A 17597-nucleotide genomic window follows, 5' to 3' on the forward strand; every position below is an offset into this window, starting at 1 on the left:
GCTGCCCACTCACTTACATAGTACACAGATGTTTCTGGTGTTCTGACATTTCTATATTGGCAAGGCTTACTGTCGTCTGTAAATCTGGGAGATTTTACAGTGTGCTTTCTAGAGCCCTTTAGAAATGAATTAATTCATTACAGCCAGGACACGCATGTGGAGGTCGGAGGCCACTGTCAGGCCGGCTCTCGTCTTCTGCCTTCACATGGCTTCCAGGCATGGGACTCAGGCTGCCTTTGTTCACTGAGCCATCTTGCAGGCTCAGATTTTATAGGATTTTGAAGAGTTAAGATAGACTGGTCTCAAACAATTGAGGGGAAAGGGTAAAAAAAAAAAAAAAAATCAATGGATCTGAAGTAAGTCTAAACACATTTTCTCTCCATTTGCTCAGCTCTGTTTCCTGAAGGACCTCCTACGACTCAGGCACAACTTCCACTCTACAGAAAACACCCCATCTGCATCCTATGGCTCTGGAGACGAAGCCACCATGATGGCTTTCCAAGTAGGTTATGAGCACACGCCATGCCTAAGCTCTCTGCTCCTCTACAGTGCCTCCTACAGAGGCTCACCCACTGAACACAAATAAAACACACAAAAGGAGCAGATGAAGAATATACAAAGGAATTAGGTAGTACTCCTTCCCCTATGGGATTAAAAGACACACATGAAATTCATTTTCTCAGAACAGTTGCACATGTGAAAGAAAGCACTGTTAAAACAAGAGGCGTGTGGCCCTTCAGAGAACAGGTGGTGAGTCAGCACAGGGAGCCAAGACAGGAACAGACGGCTCCTTCTACTCACATTTCTACTGGCTGGAAACTGAACATGCACCATTTATAACGACCTAAAACTCAGATTGCTTAAGCTTGGAGGGAAAAAAAATTCCTCTAGTTATTTACTCAGTATTTACATGGTCTCTATGTAGCCCAGGCTGGCCTTACATTCATGAGCCATTCGCCTCAGCCTGTTGAATCCTGGAGTACCGGGATGTACCATCAAGCCCACTCCCATCCCCTTTCTCTCCTTAAAACACTACAGTTGCCACCCGCAGCTTCTCTCACACAGAGCTTGCCACATTGCTCCTCTGTACAGGAGTCCTGCAGAGGTCATTACTGAACTCAAACATATCTTTAGTCTTCAGTTGTTCATGTAAAAGTCTCATTATTCACTTTAAAATTTCTAAGTAGAGAACTTAACTTCAAAACCCAGGAGTTTGTGACTAACAGTTCAAGTGTAGCTCTTTAGTTTGAAAATGTCATGTCTACACACTAGTTTTCAGTGCTTATATGCACTCTGGTCACAAAGCCCTCCCTCACTCACCTTATGAGTATAACTTCGCCAAAGTGTGCAAACTGCTGCAGAAGCTCATCAATCAGAGTGTCATCAAAGAAGGTCTTGTCTTGTGCAGAGCTTCTGATTGAGACCAGCACTGTGCCGTCTGGTGGGCCCTGGACGGCAATGACTTCTTTATAGATGTTTTGTCTCTCTTCAGCTTCAACTTCAAAGATATCTATATCAATGAGGGCAACGACAGGCCTGAAGGCACAAAGCAAGGCAGCTGTATTAGCAATGTTTCTACAGTGATTTACTTCAAACAAACTTCAAGCATCATTAGAAAAACTGAGGCTGTTTAAACCTATGGTCAGAAGTCTTCAGCTCGGCTCTCCCGTAGTGCAGCAAGGTGCCAGGGGTCCACGTATAAAGGATTTTGCTTTCATCTTGGAAACTAGCATTCAGAAGATCTAAATCTTCAGCTGCAATCAGAATAAAAGAAAATTCAAGAAAGGTCACGTGAGTAGGACAGGTCATATGACAAACACACGCCTACTTCCTTTTAGAACCTTCAGCAGTCTGAGGCTAAAATGCCAGAATTCTGGAAGCAGGCAGTCTAGTCATCTTTAAACTAGAAATATTATCTGGTCAAGTTATTTTATTTTCACTGGAGAAGAATCAAGATGTTGCTGACTTCTAAGATTACTTAAAGGCCTGGAATCAAACAATGTTTCACAGACGTTGAACAGCCAAGTGGTCATTTGAAAACCACAATTTCAGGACTGTAATTAGAAATTTTACAAAATAAATGTTTCTTCATTTCACTTTACATGAAATTATCTCACTAAAAAAATGCACACAAGTACACAAAAATGTTTTTAAAATGTTTTATGTTAGATGATCTTTGTATAAACAAAGCTCTTATTGTTGCTTAATATCATGATTTTTCCCCCCTCACAAAATTTACATTATTTGTTGGGCATAGTGGCACCCGCCTTTACTCCCAGGACTCGGGAGGCAGAGGCAGGCAGATCTATGTGAGTTTGAGGCCAGCCTGGTCTACAAAAGTAAGACCAGGACAGCCAAGGTCACACAGAGAAAACCTGTCTTGAAAACAAACAAAAAAACCAAAAACCAAAAATCATATTACTTTATCTAAATAAAAAAAGTCCACTCCTAACCTGATCTGTCAAAAGGCCACTTCCTCCTTCTCCAGAGGACACGATCCGTCCATGCGGGGGTACGGCATTTCTCACTGGTATCATAGTCTTCAGAAAACAAGTCATATTTATAGGTTGGAGCAAATGTTACTTTTCCCTCTAAAAATCCTCTAAAAATCTAAAATAGATATACACAAAATTATTTCAAAACACATAAACATTTATGTTTTTATTTAAACTTTTACTTCTGAGACTCCATGTATGCAATGAATTATGATCACATCCACCCTCTATTTCTCCTCTTCAACTCTCCTCTATTCCTCTCAGCGTCACATCGTCTTCTTTTTTGATAACTTATTAAATCCAATTAGTGTTATACATATGTGCATGACTGTGGGGACATCCTAGACCAGTGGTTCTAAACCCTCCTAATGCTGAAACTTTTTAATACAGTTCCTCATGCTGTGGAGACCCCCAACCATAAAATTACTTTTATTGCCACTTTATAATTGTAATTCTGCTACTGTTGTGAGTCATAATGCAAATATCTGATATGTGACTTGTAAAGGGTCGTGACCCACACACAGGTTGAGAACTGGAGCATGAGAAACCTACCAATGGCCACAGCCTTAGTTAAAAACAAAACAAAACAAGACAAAAAACAAAAAACCAAAACTCTCCCTCCCCTAGCAACTAGCAACTGGCAATGGCCGCCCATAAGGAGGGGGCCTAGAGGTCATGTAGCCCATCTACACTGCAGCTCTGACTGGCCTGGTCTTATGTAGATTTGGAGCAGGTAACTACAGCTGCTAAGGTCATGACTGCCATGGCATGTTGTGTGACAGCACTCCTTGCCACTCTGCTGTCCTTACACTCTTACTGCCTCGTCTTCTGAGATATTCCCTGGACCCTGGTGGTGGTGGTGTGAATATGGATGGATGACTCCAGGCTGACCATGCAGGGTCTTACTCCTGGCACTCTGGCAGTTACATGTCTCTCCACTGATGGCTAACACTACAAGGAGTAGCTTCTTGGACCAAGGCTGGGAGCGATCTATGTCTGCTGTGCCAGGAACTGAGCTGATGAACTCTGCTGTCTGTGTGTGCATCTTTGCACATGTGTGCTGGTGCCCATGGAGGCCAGAACTGGGCTCTGGACCTAGGGTCTTTTGTTAGAGTAGCAAGAGCTCCTAACCACGGAGCCATCTCTCTGGTCCTGTACTTTTACACTTATGTGCTGGCTACTCTCATACAAAATATCTATCTATCCTGGGGATACTGCCAAAAGAACAAAAATTTTAAAAAAGCAAAAATCCCACAAACCTAGGAGGTGACCTTTTTCCTATAATGTAACCTTCCATTAATGAAACTTGAAAACATAAATAAAGGAAATCATACTGCTTTACGAGACATTCAGAACTCTATGAAGGACTGGGATTGTAGCTCAGAAGTAGAACTTGCCTTGAAAGATGAGGACCTAGGTTTAATCCCCAGGCTCTCCACATCTTAAAAAACAAACAAACTAAAAAACAAGTAAACAAAAAAACACCCCCCAAACCAAACCAACCAACCAAACAACAACAAAAAACAGTAGAAGATGGTATAAGATAAGATTTTGGGAAACATCTACCCTGATATACTCTCAAATTATGGAGCTGACATCTAAAACGTCGAAATAGTCACCCAGGTATAAGTATTCTAGCTTGGGCTGGGTGGCACTTGGGTGGCAGAGGCAGACGGATCTTTGTGAGTTTGAAGCCAGCCTGGACTACAAAGTGAGTCTAGGACAGCCAGGGCTATTATGCAGAGAAACCTTGTTAGGGGTGCGGGTGGCGGGACAGGGGAGAATTCAAGCTCAGTGATCCAAGATCCTACACCAGTTGCTTCTATCACTTTTACTTAATCTGAGATTTCATATTATCATCATCCCCTAAAATTATAAGCCTTCTGTTTTTAAAAATTTTTTAAATTAATTTATTCTTGTTACATCTCAATGTTTATCCCATCCTTTGTATCCTCCCATTCTTCCCTCCCCCCCATTTTCCCATTATTCCCCTCCCCTATGACTGTTCCTGAGGGGGATTACCTCCCCCTGTATATGCTCATAGGGTATCAAGTCTCTTCTTGGCAACCTGCTGTCCTTCCTCTGAGTGCCACCAGGTCTCCCCCTCCAGGGGACATGGTCAAATGTGAGGCACCAGAGTACGTGAGAAAGTCATATCCCACTCTCCACTCAACTGTGGAGAATGTTCTGACCGTTGGCTAGATCTGGGTAGGGAAGCCTTCTGTTTAAAAGTGTACCTTATAGATATATATTATGTAATTTCTTCCTAGGAAGAATTATAAACTTTTTAATCCTCTCTCCCTTATTTTTCTTTCATTCTTTTTAGAAAAAAATAATTGAATGTTTACTGTAGATATGTATAAACAGCTCCCAATAAATACAGAAATAGGATAAGAAAATGTTTAATTGTCAAAATTCATATCCTGCTTTTACAACTTTATAAAAAATTGTGTTTATGTTTATAATTTTCTGTGTGAGTGTGTTGAGTGAGGAGGGCATATATGTGCCACAGGACACATGTGGAGGTCAGAGGACAAGTTTTAGGAGTTGGTTCTTGCGCGCTCTCTCAATGAGGCAGGATTTATCTTGATTCTACAGTTTACCCAGGCTGGCTGGTCCACAAGCTTCTAGCAACTGTTTGGTTCTCGTGTCTGCAGCCTCTTATCTGCTTGAGGATTGCAGACGCATGCCACTGCACCAGGACTTCCAGCTGCGGTGATCCTGTAGGTTCTGAACACCCAACTTAGATCTTCAGGATTACATGGCAAGTTCTTTTAACTCCTTTCCTATCTCCTTGGCCCCCAAATTCTCTTACTCTCTCTCCCTCCTACCTCTGAGGAAAAATAAACTTATATTTCTGTCCATTTTTATGCCTACTTATCTATATGTGCATCATGTAAATGTGCAGGTGCTTGCAAAGGCCAGAAGAGGACACTGGATTCCCTAAATATGGAGTGACAGGTGGCTGTGAGCTGCCCAATGTGTGGGTGCTGGGTACAGAACCTGGGTCTTCTACAAGAGCAGCAAGTGCACTGAACTGCTGACCCATCTCTCCAGCCCCCCAAAAGTCCCCTTTGTAACACAATTATCTTCTCAGGATATATTTACCTGTCCTGCATTTTTCTGATTGATGAGCTGATCTCCAGCTATAAGAGAGTCCCAATTCTGCTGTCTTATGAGCTCTTTAACTTCTTCATTAGGAAGATCAATTCGATAGTTGAAATCACCACACCAAAATACATAGTCATGGGAAAACAGCATCCTACCCTGGAAACATGAGATGGCATTGGATAGTCAAGCCAGTATTTCAGTGTGCTTCACATTGTTTCCTTGCTTCAGATGTACTTGCCACTATGAACACTGTTTTTTGAGCCCAATAATAACAAGAGAAAAATAGATGAAAAGTACATGAGTACTGTTGAGGTCTATAAGAACTGGGTTAAGAAAATGTAGGGTAAATTAAAACACAATTCAAAAGTTTATCTTAAAGAATAGACAAATAGCAGAAGCTTACCATGGGAAAACTCAATTTTCGTGCTATTTCTACAAAGTCTTCATTTCTCTCTTTGACTTGTGACTGCCCTGCAGCAAAGTGGCTGCAGACAAAGCAAAGGCTGGTGGTGTGGAAGAGCATTCGAATTGCAACTGCTCCCTTGTTCCCGGTTGCACCTCCCATCCCAGTCTTCACAGTGTCAACTGCAACATCCCTTAAGACAGAAAGGTATAAAGGAAGAGATGGCACTGCACACTCCAGGGCCTCGCTTGTCATTTAGTGAGAAGAGCCGCGGGGGAGTCCGCTACTGACCTGATAAAGGGAGCGTGCTGTGGTCTGATGAAAACAAACAGGCAGACACCCACCAACTGCTCTGAGGCCAGCAGAACATACTTGTTGTCTCTGGAGATGGTCTTCTGCAGCTCCACGGCCCACAGCTTCTGGTTTGTTGTGCTACCAAAGTATTAAAGAGGGAATCTTTAGGAAGATACCACACTTTTATATATCTGATTTCTTAAAAAGAAAATTTCAAGTAAGCTGGGGGTTTTTTTCCCCATTAAAAAGCAAAACTTACAGCTTAACCAAAATAATACAGCATTTCAAAATCCACACCTCCTCCAAGAGGAGATGCGGGTTTAGTGAGATGGGACACCACGTAAAGGTGTCACTGCCAAGCCTGAGAACCTGTGTTCAATCCCCACGACCCTTTGGGAAGGAGAGAATTGCTCTCTGAAGTTATTCTCTGACCTCTGCGTGCACACCATTGCACATGTGTGACTACACACACACACATACACACATAATGCTAAAATAGAAACAAGAGATATGAAATGACTTAATAAATGACATGAGGTGAGTGACTCAAATTTTACACTTTAGTCTCAAGTGTTATTAAACTAGTGGAGAAATATGGACTTCTACATACCACATATCTCACCCCCATTCTTTTTATTTTCGTAAGTTTCAGTTTTTAATTATTTACAAAGTACTTGTGGTGTGTGTGTATGTGTGTGTGTGTGTGCGCGCGCGTGCGTGTGCGTAAGTGCATGTCACGTATGTGTAGGTGCTTGAAGAGGACAAAGAATGTCATTAGAAACCCTGGGGACAGTCACAGGCTGCTGTGAGTCACCATGTATGGGTGCTGGGAACTGAACTCTGGTCCTCTGGAAGAGCAGCAGGAGATCTTAACTGCTAAGTTACCTCTCCAGTCCGATAAAATATTTTCTTTTCTTTTAAATAATTATGAAAAAATTAAAAAGCTTAAAATTGGTAACTATAGAGAAAGTCACCATATACCAATACTTAGCTTCAAAATCTCTTTCCTTCCCTCTTTCTTGTAAACCTGGGATATTTTGGCCAAATCTAAGAGCGGTACTGTTTCACTCATGGTTACTTTTGTGTGCTTAATACAATGGACATTTTACCCTTCATGACCACAGTGCCACCATCAACCTAAACAGTAACCCTCAGTATCACCCAACATGAAGTTAGTATTTAAACTTCCCTTATTTTCTAGAAAACAGTCTTCTTGCAGTTGATTTGTTTCTTAGAACAAGCCAAATATAGTTTCTATGTGTGTTACTGGCCATGTCTCTTAACTCTCTCCGTCTCCATGGTCCCTGCACCCTCCTTGTCACTTCATTAGTATAATGGCAACTACAAAGACTACAACCAGACCACCTACCTGTGAAACGTCAGCAGTCTACACTCAGCTAAAGTGTTCTCACGATGGCTTAGCTTGTCTCTCTATGACTCATCTTCCCTTTCACTGACTGGTACAGGAACTTGATTAAACAAGCTCAGCTTTATTTGTGTATTTCTTTTGGAAAAAAAAAATGGGGCTAACACACTCTTTACAGGGTTGCTCATGGCTGTTCTTCAGGGAACAATATCAAGCAACACCGTCTACAGACAATCAGCGGGAAGATCTACTACTTTACTGTAAGCTATCAAAGGCTCCTGCTGTAACAGAACAACACAGGCAACTGTAATTAAGCTTCAGAAAGAACTGATTTACTGTTCAACTGTTCTGCAATGCAGTCGTAGAAGAGAAATGGGATAAATGCTTCTTTCTTTCTTTCTTTCTTTCTTTCTTTCTTTTTTTTTAGTTTTCAGAGTGCTGAATTTGAACCTCAAAGCCTCCAATTGAGAGAAAATTGTGTTTTTGTTTGTTTGTTCTTGTTATTCCAAGTCACATAAATATTAAGGAAGAATATGACCCACATCCACCTACCTTATGTGCCATACTGTCTCCAAATAAAACTCCCCACAAACATAATGCCAATACTGTCTTTACTATTTTCTTCAGGTCACTGCTCAAGTCATCTCTACAATGAACCCTACCCTGCTTTGACCCCTCCCACCTCCACAGGCCCCACACTTCTTCTGTAGCATGTTTCTAACACGCTCTGTCATCTATTTAGTAAAGTTCCTGGCACTGTCTGTGTCTTCTCCATAGATGACAATCTCTATGCAGACAAGGCTGTTTGCCCTTTTCATTTGTTCAGATGTATCTTAAGAATTTAGAGTACCACGATCAATAAATAGACAGTGGTTAAACAAATGTAAAAACAAAACAAAACAAAACCAAAAGCAAACAACTCATCACTTTAGTAAAGAAAAATCTTTAGGAAAGATTTCCTTTATTTAGGAAAACAATGATGAATTTCTTTGAGATCATGGATTGTAAGAGTATGTACTACCTTATAATATACTTTCAAGAAGGATATTCCAACAGCACACTGAGTGACTGGGGTCAGATTTCTTCTCTCTCCCTTAATTAAACTATTGCTTACGGTGGCTAATTCAGCTCACAATCTGCTTCTGGAGGCTCTCTAAGTGTCACAAAAGATGGGCAGCTGCTCACCACTAAAGGCAAGCACATGTTTAAGCAGGATGCCTAAGCTTCAGGGTTTGCTTATATACTTTGTATTTGGGATATGGCTTCAGACTAGAGTATTCGAGTGAGGTCTGGAGAAGTTTCTGGAGCATTTCCCACAGCAACAGGATCACACTATTTTCTCAGTGCTATACATTTCATTGTGTTGAATGACATTTTCTCTGATGAAAATCTTAATGATTTCGCCTGAATCAGGGCACAAACTACCCTAGAAGTCAATATAGCCCTTGCTGTTGTATACTGCCTGGTGAAGAGCAGCCACTTCCATCCCTCACCAAAACCCTCCAGGAGCTACGACTTGACCTCATGCTGCTGGGTTTCAGTTGCCATTCTGAATTTCCTACAGTAATAATGAATGTTGAGGCCTTTTACAATGAACAGTCCACTTTATTCTCTTAATTTTCCATATGAACTGCTTTTGAGATGTAATTTGGTTAAAAAATAATTTGTTATAAAAATCTCAAACTAAACTGTAAAAATATCCATCCAGAGGTTGAACAGACTGCCTCTATGGAAGTGGTGAACAGTCACCATTGGTCTCACTAAAGGCCACCTCTGAGCTGCCTCTTTTCCATGTTCTCAGAACACTTCTCTCATCATCAAGTGTGAGCTTCTTCTGGGCTATGAGCTGACAGTGCCTCACACAGTGCACGGCCCCCAAAAGAACTCCTCAGTGTGGTCATCTGAAATAAAGTTGTGGTGCAGTTGTTTCTTCTGCTGGTCCTAGACCCAACAGTGCTAGCTCCTAACAACTCGCCTTCAGGAGCAGGGCTGCGGCTCACTCAGCACAGCGCTTGTCTGTATGCTCAAACCCTGGGCTCAGTCCTCATTGTGGATAAAGTGGGTATTGCGTTTTCACTTGTAATTCAGCACTTGAGAAGGAGAGGCAAAAGAATCACAAGTTCAAGGCCATCTTCAACTACATGGCTCATTTGTGGTTAGACTGAGCCTTGTCTGAAAAACCCTAGAGAAACCCTGTCTCAAAAAACAAACAAACAAACAAACACAAACAAAGAAAACCCTAGAGTCAAAAATCAAAAACAAAAGGATAAAACTTGAAACTATATTTTTAAAAAGTGGTTTTGTTGTTGTTTGTTTCTCACATGGGTGTAGTGTGCCTGCGTGCATGGACATCAGAAGACAACCTGAAGCAGCCGGCTCTTTACCTCCACCATGTGGGCTCCGGTGATCAAACTAGGGCTATCAGGCTTGGTGGCAAACATCTTTACCTGTTGAACCACCTTGCAGGCCCAAAACTTTACATAATTCCCTCAGAGCAACACCGCAGCACAATATGGAAGCAAATGAAGCGGATGTAAGAACCCAGCTGTCTAAATGCAGACAGTAAGTGATTTGTAGAAACCGGAAGACGATGTCAAGCTTCACATTTAGAACTGTTAAGAAGGAGGAAAACCACTTATGCTAATGTACTAGGCTCTCTAGCGTACTGCGCTTATTTTGTGTATGTGCACGTGCATGACCACGCGCACTGCAGTGCACATCTGGAGGTTAAAAGCCAACTCTGCTGAGCTGGTTTCTCCTACTTTTTATGTTGGTTCCAAGGTCAGGTCATCAGGTTTGGAGAAAAGCCATCTTGCCAGTTCCTATTACTTTAAAACAATGGTTTATACTTTTTCAGTCTTAATTTCTCATATAAAATCAATATTTTAATTTTAGGAAGAGACTCATGCCAAAAATATTGAGAACTGCTACTTACAGTTTAAAAAGTACCTTTCCACATAGTTCTCAATGTCAGCATTGTAATGACAACTCGTTTACTGTCTTCCAGTGCTGCTATCAAGCTAGCTTACCTTGCATTCACAATGTTCCCAGCATTCAGCTCCACCATTTCTTCAAAGCCAATTGCAAATATATCAGTTGGCTTACTTCTTTTATCTACAATTAAGCATTCAAAAATAACTTTAAGTATAGCATTGGTCAAACGGCAACCTCACCCAATAAAACACAGTCCCAGCTCACATAAGAATATCTTTACATTTTGAATTTAACCAAATTTATATTAAAAATAAAAATTCATCAATGAGCTGCATTACTTCTAATATAAGTCTGTTAAAGATTATTTTGAAGGCTGGGCACAGCGGTGCATGCCTGTAATCACAGCACTTGAAGGGGCAGAGGCAGGCAGATCTCTGTGAGTTCAAGGCCAGTTTGGTCTACAAAGTAAATCCAAGACAGCCTACAGAGAAACCCTGTCTCGAAAAACCAAACCAACCAAACAAAAGATGATTTTGAAGATCCTTAAGAACTAAACATTTAAAAACAACTGTTAACATTTGCGCCACTGACAACAGAGAGGCAGTCACTTCTCAAGGTGAAAGTGAATCAAATCTGCAGAGTTAAAGGACTAAGAACTGGAAAATATTTACTGGCTGGACTTGTGTGCAAGAGTCAAGCCTGTGTCTCAGCACTGCTCTTCTTGCTGTTGTTTACCGAAGGGAAACTGAAGCTTTAAGGAACTAAGGAACTTGTCTGACACAGCAGGACACACAGACACTGGAACCATGGGGCAGAGTGCAAACCCTGCCTTTGCCACACTGGCTGCAGGACCTTTTCTGTGTGTTAGGCCTTTCTTCTATGAAACTGGAATAACAGCCCCAGTGTAATGGGTCTGCTGTGAGAATAAACATGTGAAAAACTCTCATGTTGTTTTTTCCCCCCGAGACAGGGTTTCTCTGTGTAGCCTTGGCTGTCCTGGACTCACACTGTAGACCAGGCTGGCCTTGAACTCACAGGATGGCAGCACTGCCTCCCCAGTGCTGGGATTAAAGGCTGCGCCCCCACCGCCCAGCCTCTCATGCTGCTTTAATTAGTAACAATCATTCTGCTAATATCCCTCTTTCCCAACTTGGACTAATGTAACTGAAAATGGCTCAATTTAATAAAATATTTGAAAGAAATTCTAAAAGCTAAGATATGATTGATTAAAAATTACCAGGAAAGGAAAATTTCTATTTTGCAAAATTTCCTATATACAGTACCTTCATGCATAATAGTAGTAAAAACAGACTATTTTAAAAGAAAGTTTAAGTTCCTGACTATAATTATTATCATGATGTTGGAAAGTTCTACTATGAATAGCTTGGTGACAGGGTTTCCACAATCAACAACCAATATTTGTATGGGTGTGCATGCGTGCCTGTGTGGGCGTATGTGTACCACACCTGCGCAGGTGCCTCAGAGGTTCTGGACGAGCAGTAAGCCCCTTTCTCTCAGAGGCATCTGTGTCTCCTTTTACCATCAAATTACCACAATATCTATAAGACTGCTCATGGCCCACCCTGGAAAATGGAACATTCTGGGCTAAAATAATAGAATACAAACGATCAAATACAAAGCAACCTTGGTTCAGTATATTCAAATAAAACCAGAAGCAGTTTCTCTTCTTGTGTGGCTGCCTTCAAAGGTGTCTCCACTCAATTACCTTGTTTGTTTTGATTTATGAATCAAAGTTTGACTGTGTAGTCCAGGCTTGCCTAGACACTGGAGCAAGCCCCATCTCCGCCTCTAGAGTGCTGGGATTACAGACGTAAGCCACCACACCCAGCTCTACCATTATTTTGTTGTTGTTGTTTGTTTGTTTGACTAAAAAGAAAATGTCTAGGAAGAAGAAGTGAGGTAACATTTTTTAACAGACTTAACCTGAGGAATGGTGGCTTTCAAACTGATAAAAGAAGCCCAAGTTTCTTTTCTAAATTAGTGAAGTGTCAGGACACTCCATTCAGAACTTTAATTAAACCCTTGATAAGAAACTCAACCTTGAAACTCCTGGATGCCAGCTAACTTGGGAGCATCCAGAAGCCAGTCCGTGAGCGTCTGGTTCTTAAATGCTATGCTGCGGAACTGCTTCCCACCGTTCACATTCCAGGTCCCAACACACACTCGAATCTTCTTGGGTTTTGAGTATTTGTAGAAGTTCTCACACATGTTCTTTAAGACTTTGGAAGATGCTAATCAAAAATAAGAGGCAAGAGAATGTTGGCTGCAGTAAACCATTTGTGAAAGTGTTTTTCATTAGGAGATGGTATCTGGAAAATACAATTATTGTCACAAGCACAAATGAAATGCATGCACAGGCACAAGGAAGAGATCAGCCTTGATCGCCAAGCCCAGCTGGAGGCATTAACCATACTGAATCAATGAAATTAAAGACTGGACATAAAAACTATTACAGAATGACTGTAGAAACATAAAGCATGCAGGAGGAACAGCTCTAGTTCAATGGTATGTTGGTTTATAATACATAAAACTTAAGAGCCATCTTTTTATTTTAGCAACACAGCAATTGACTTATAATTTTATTAAGAGGCTGGTAAAAATATAAATTTTATTTCTCCTTTTAAAAACACCTTAAAACATCTATATTTAAGATTCAATTACTGATAGGTGGTTTGATGAACAATGGCTCCCTCACAAGAATGAGCACCAGGGAAGACAATGAGATGGTGAAATGGACTCACTACGCAGGCTTCCTGTATCACTGAGAGGAGCTCAGTGCCCAGCAGTGCCCAGCACGGCTCTCTCTGTCTTCCTGTCCTCACCTTCAGCCTCTCTGTTCACTCAGCACTTGGCTACAGGCCTGCCTATCAGGTCTGCTCCTGCTGTGAAGCACTCAGCCTACAGTTCCCACAGCGACAACCCTCTTCCCTTCCCCCTTCAGCTCTTTACTTTCAATAAGGTCCCTCTGATCCCCTTGGCTAAACCTGCACTATGCCTTTCAAGACCCACTGTACACCTTTGCTTATTTTCATATAATCTTCACATTTTACCAAATCATCTCACTTTACTATGTTATTTATTATTTTATGATATCCAAAGCTAGCAGTGTCCTGAGCAACTGGAATTGGGAAAGGTCTGTATCACGTTAGTCTCATGAACGTAGTTTTGACCTCTGAGCCCCCTGGAAACTGAAGATTATTTGGGTAACAGCCATCTCTCCATTCTCTTAAGAGCAGATGTGTACATTTCTCACCCTCTTCCTGCTTGATTTGGTCATCTATAGTGGTGTTTGGTGCTACCAAAAGCAGGTCACTTGCTCTGTCCTCAGTACAGCTTAGAGGACTGAGGACAACAGTGATGCCATGTGAACAAAACCAGGCTGCCATGTTGTTTGAATTAATAAGGTTCCATCACTTTGCAAATAGAATGAGAAAGTAAAGGATAATCCTAGCTTATTCTTAACATGTTGCACCTTGATGTGCTTAAAGTAATGAGTCTGCTAAAACCACAGATCTCGGTCTAAACAGCATATCCTTACAGAAACAGTGCTCACCACAGAAACCACCACCAAAAAGCAACCAAGTGCTCCCTCCCCCACTTTCTTTTAAATCAAAAAGCAACAGTTTCTCAGAAGAGTCACAATGGTAATCAGGCAAAACATCCTAGGAAGGGAAGAGAAGGTACTGATTTTCAGCTAAATTTCTAGCAAGACTTTTTGCTTTGTCCTGTTTGCTACAGATTCACCTTTAAAGACAAGACCACAAAGAACAGAGAATGGAGAGATGAAATCCCTATGAATACACAGGCAAGAAAAAGAGGAGCCATTTTAAGTACTACCAATGCACCTGCTCTAACCTGGGAAGTAAATGCTGCTGTTTAAAGTGAAAAGGTTTCAGATCTTATTTTAGTGCAGGTCTGCAGTTATAGCAAACAACTCATCCACAAAGTAAGGGAACAAGCCCAGCAACTTCTGTGCAAGGCAGTGCCGAGTGCTCATAACCAGCATGGACAGCATTTGAATCAATGCAAAAGAGTCATGTTCGACCTTTTCCTACAGTCTATGAAGGGAAAGAGCTAACAGTGATAATATCCGAAGAAATATAAAGTGAAATTTAATCTAGCTGAATTATCTTTCATTGGAATACGCTTACGATGCAGGAAGAAAGAATCTTGTATATTCTTCCTGAATAAAGTACTTAATTTCTGCAAACTGAGTAAAACAAATTATTAATTTATTCTGTGATATGAGGATAAAATTACATCTGTGTGTGTATAACATTTGTTTTAGAAAAACAAAGAAAAAGTTGCTTTTATTTATACATTGATTTTTCTATACTGTACCTGACTGTAATGTCTGTTCAGAAACTATGGATGCATCAAGAAGAAAACAAAGAATCATTAGTAAAACAACAAGTTACATTTAAAACCTACTGTGTTCCCTTAAAAACATCCTGAGATGGCCTTTATTTCTTTCAAGTTGACAACCTGAATTTGTTTTTGAAGCTATACCACCAAAGGCAACAAATAACAATAACTAATACAAACCCATTGAGTCTGAGGAAATCCTGTACTGACCCAGTGAGGCCCACTGTTTCACAATGGGAAGGTCCTCCTCTTCCAGATGCTCATGTGTCCATGTGTGCATATGTGCATGTGTATGTGTGTGTGCATGTATACGTGTGTGTGTGTGCGTGTGTGTATGAAAATTTAAGAAGCTAAAGGACACGAAAGACATGGAAAGGTATATTTTAATACATAACGTTTAATATTCTATTTCTGGGACTCACCAACTGATAAGTGCTATTAGTTCAGCTATAACAAGACAAGTGCATTCTAAAACCATGAACTACACTATACAAATTCCCGTGGCTGTAAAGGCTTATGAAAAAAATGAGGGTGTGCATCAATATAGAAACTTCAAAAGCGACGCATCAAAGAAGATAAGAACCTAATCTAAAAAGCAGCATAGTACTGTGCATGTTGAATGGCTATGAAGTGCGTGACTATACAATAGTAAGGCACTACATCCTTTAACAAATGTGAAGTTGGCTTGGAGAAATGGGCGTCAGAGGGGCACAGCCATTGTGAATGGTAGCAGAAGTGCTATTAGAAAATGGATGAGAAACCGCAACATCAGATGTGAGTGGGTATGGCCCAGAACACATGTTGAACTGCAGAAGGAAGATGCTTAAGGTATGTGCGTATGGCTATGCATGTCTTATATGTCTGCACCCATACTGGTTCTGTTGGGTAATTTTCTGCATTTGCCTAATGCTGCTTGCCAGCAAAATCACGCATAAGCTCATGCAAAATTGGCATCATGTTCACGTCATTACCTAACATATCACCACACTGAACCAAGTTCTCTCCCAGTCTCAGAACAAGCATGGCAGCAGAGCTGACTACTTCTGAGGCTTATCCCACACGGAGAGATGTGCAGGGAGGGAACTGGACACCTGGAGCTTAGCTTGGGGGCTGCCGCGCTGCTTTGCTTGTCCTTTTCCTTCACACACTTACTTTCAATTGTTGCTTATTAATGCCTCCACATCAGAGTAGGCACAGGTGGAAAGAGGTAACAAAACAGAAATCAGTCAGTCTTACTTCTGGAAGCCAGGAAGAAGTCTGAAGTTCAAAGATGTGGTAAGCATCAGGCTTTGTTTTGTTTTAGAATTTGAGTAGGTCCCATTCCCCAAGCCTACTTTACACTCCTGAGAAGCTGCTTGGAATGAACGACCTTCCCAGCATCAGGGGAGAGCTGACAGCCTATGATTATCTGTACGGTCAGTCTCAAGAAAATGTCCTGTGTGGAGAGCGTGTGTTGGAAGGTTTGGAGAAAAGAGTGGAACTAAAGAAATCTAAGTGAACTCGTCAATTATACCTCAGTAAAGCTGGGGAGAGGCAGGAAGCCTTATGTATTACGTGTACTATTATGTACGTGTAGTACATGTTTAGTTTCCTCAAAATATTGCTTTTATGTATTCATGGAAAAGTTCAAAGTTTTTTACATTAGTAAAAGGCATACAATAAAATGTAAAAAGCTACCTTGAAAACTATATATATTAAAATGGATAGTAGCAGTTAGTGGCCAATAATAAAAATTGCTTTAAACCATTACTATGACTTAAGCTGATTCAAACAATAACAACCAAAGTTAGGACATGGTTACAGGAACATGTTCATGAAAAATTGACCTATGCAGATACAAGGTTTTCTCAAGGAAGCACTGGCTATATAGCTGGACTGCCGATTGCTCTAAGTGCTAGCTTATAGGCTGTGGAATCCTGCCTTGTATCGGGTTAGCAGCACTTAAGACTACACAGACCTCAGTCATAATCTACAGAAGAAAGTATACATAGTGTCAGAACAAAACAGCCAGTTTGTGGCTAAGTATCACTCACAGTATTAACACTTGACAAGAGAAAAACTTCATTGGAGAACAGTATTTCAAAAACAAAAACAAAAACAAAAAACACTTGTACAGAAATTCCTTCTACAATTATTCAAATCAACTAAGCTTAAAAAGTATTCATATAAATAAATTTAGATGTACTTTTTTGGATGTTTTGGGACTATAAATAAATGAAGTAAATAAAATATAAAGTATGCATACCACGCAAACTTCCAGTAGTTAGAAGTGCTCGGGCTTTGTCAGCTAAATCACTGTTTAGAGTATTTCCCAGGAGCAAAACATCAATGGCTTCTTGCTTGGAGCTGTCGAAGAAATTATTCTGGATGGTTCTGGTGACAGAGCGAGCACCATCTTTTAACTTTCCAGCCTGTTTTGGGAAAAAGGAGTACAGGCCTTTGTTTGAAATACTGATGATTTTACTCAATGGGCATTTTGCAATTTTAAATTGATTTTATAATATTTTAGTAGTAAAAAGGCCCTAATCATTAGTTTTTAAACATATAACTACATTATAAGGCTTTAAAATGTAACTATTCCCTTATAGTCTGGTCAATGAAAATAATA

The 17597-nt window shown here is 40.7% G+C and overlaps 1 protein-coding gene across 2 annotated transcripts in view; it reads right to left on the reverse strand.

Moving 5' to 3' along the window:
* Synj1 (synaptojanin 1) overlaps positions 1–17597 on the reverse strand; it is a 77359-nt gene that overhangs the window by 22343 nt on the left and 37419 nt on the right. Inside the window, exons 12-21 of one of the 2 annotated variants that reach the window (XM_051150236.1) lie at positions 17235–17391; positions 14966–14989; positions 12664–12855; positions 10699–10783; positions 6301–6441; positions 6010–6202; positions 5604–5762; positions 2454–2610; positions 1637–1754; positions 1321–1536 (exon numbers count right to left, since the gene is read on the reverse strand). In XM_051150236.1, coding sequence (XP_051006193.1) covers positions 1321–1536; positions 1637–1754; positions 2454–2610; positions 5604–5762; positions 6010–6202; positions 6301–6441; positions 10699–10783; positions 12664–12855; positions 14966–14989; positions 17235–17391 — 1442 coding nt within the window. The remainder of the gene's footprint in view (positions 1–1320; positions 1537–1636; positions 1755–2453; positions 2611–5603; positions 5763–6009; positions 6203–6300; positions 6442–10698; positions 10784–12663; positions 12856–14965; positions 14990–17234; positions 17392–17597) is intronic. The other variant, XM_051150237.1, reaches the window with a different exon arrangement.

This window comes from Acomys russatus, chromosome 8, assembly GCF_903995435.1.
Source record: "Acomys russatus chromosome 8, mAcoRus1.1, whole genome shotgun sequence".
In the NCBI taxonomy this organism is placed as follows: domain Eukaryota; kingdom Metazoa; phylum Chordata; class Mammalia; order Rodentia; family Muridae; genus Acomys; species Acomys russatus.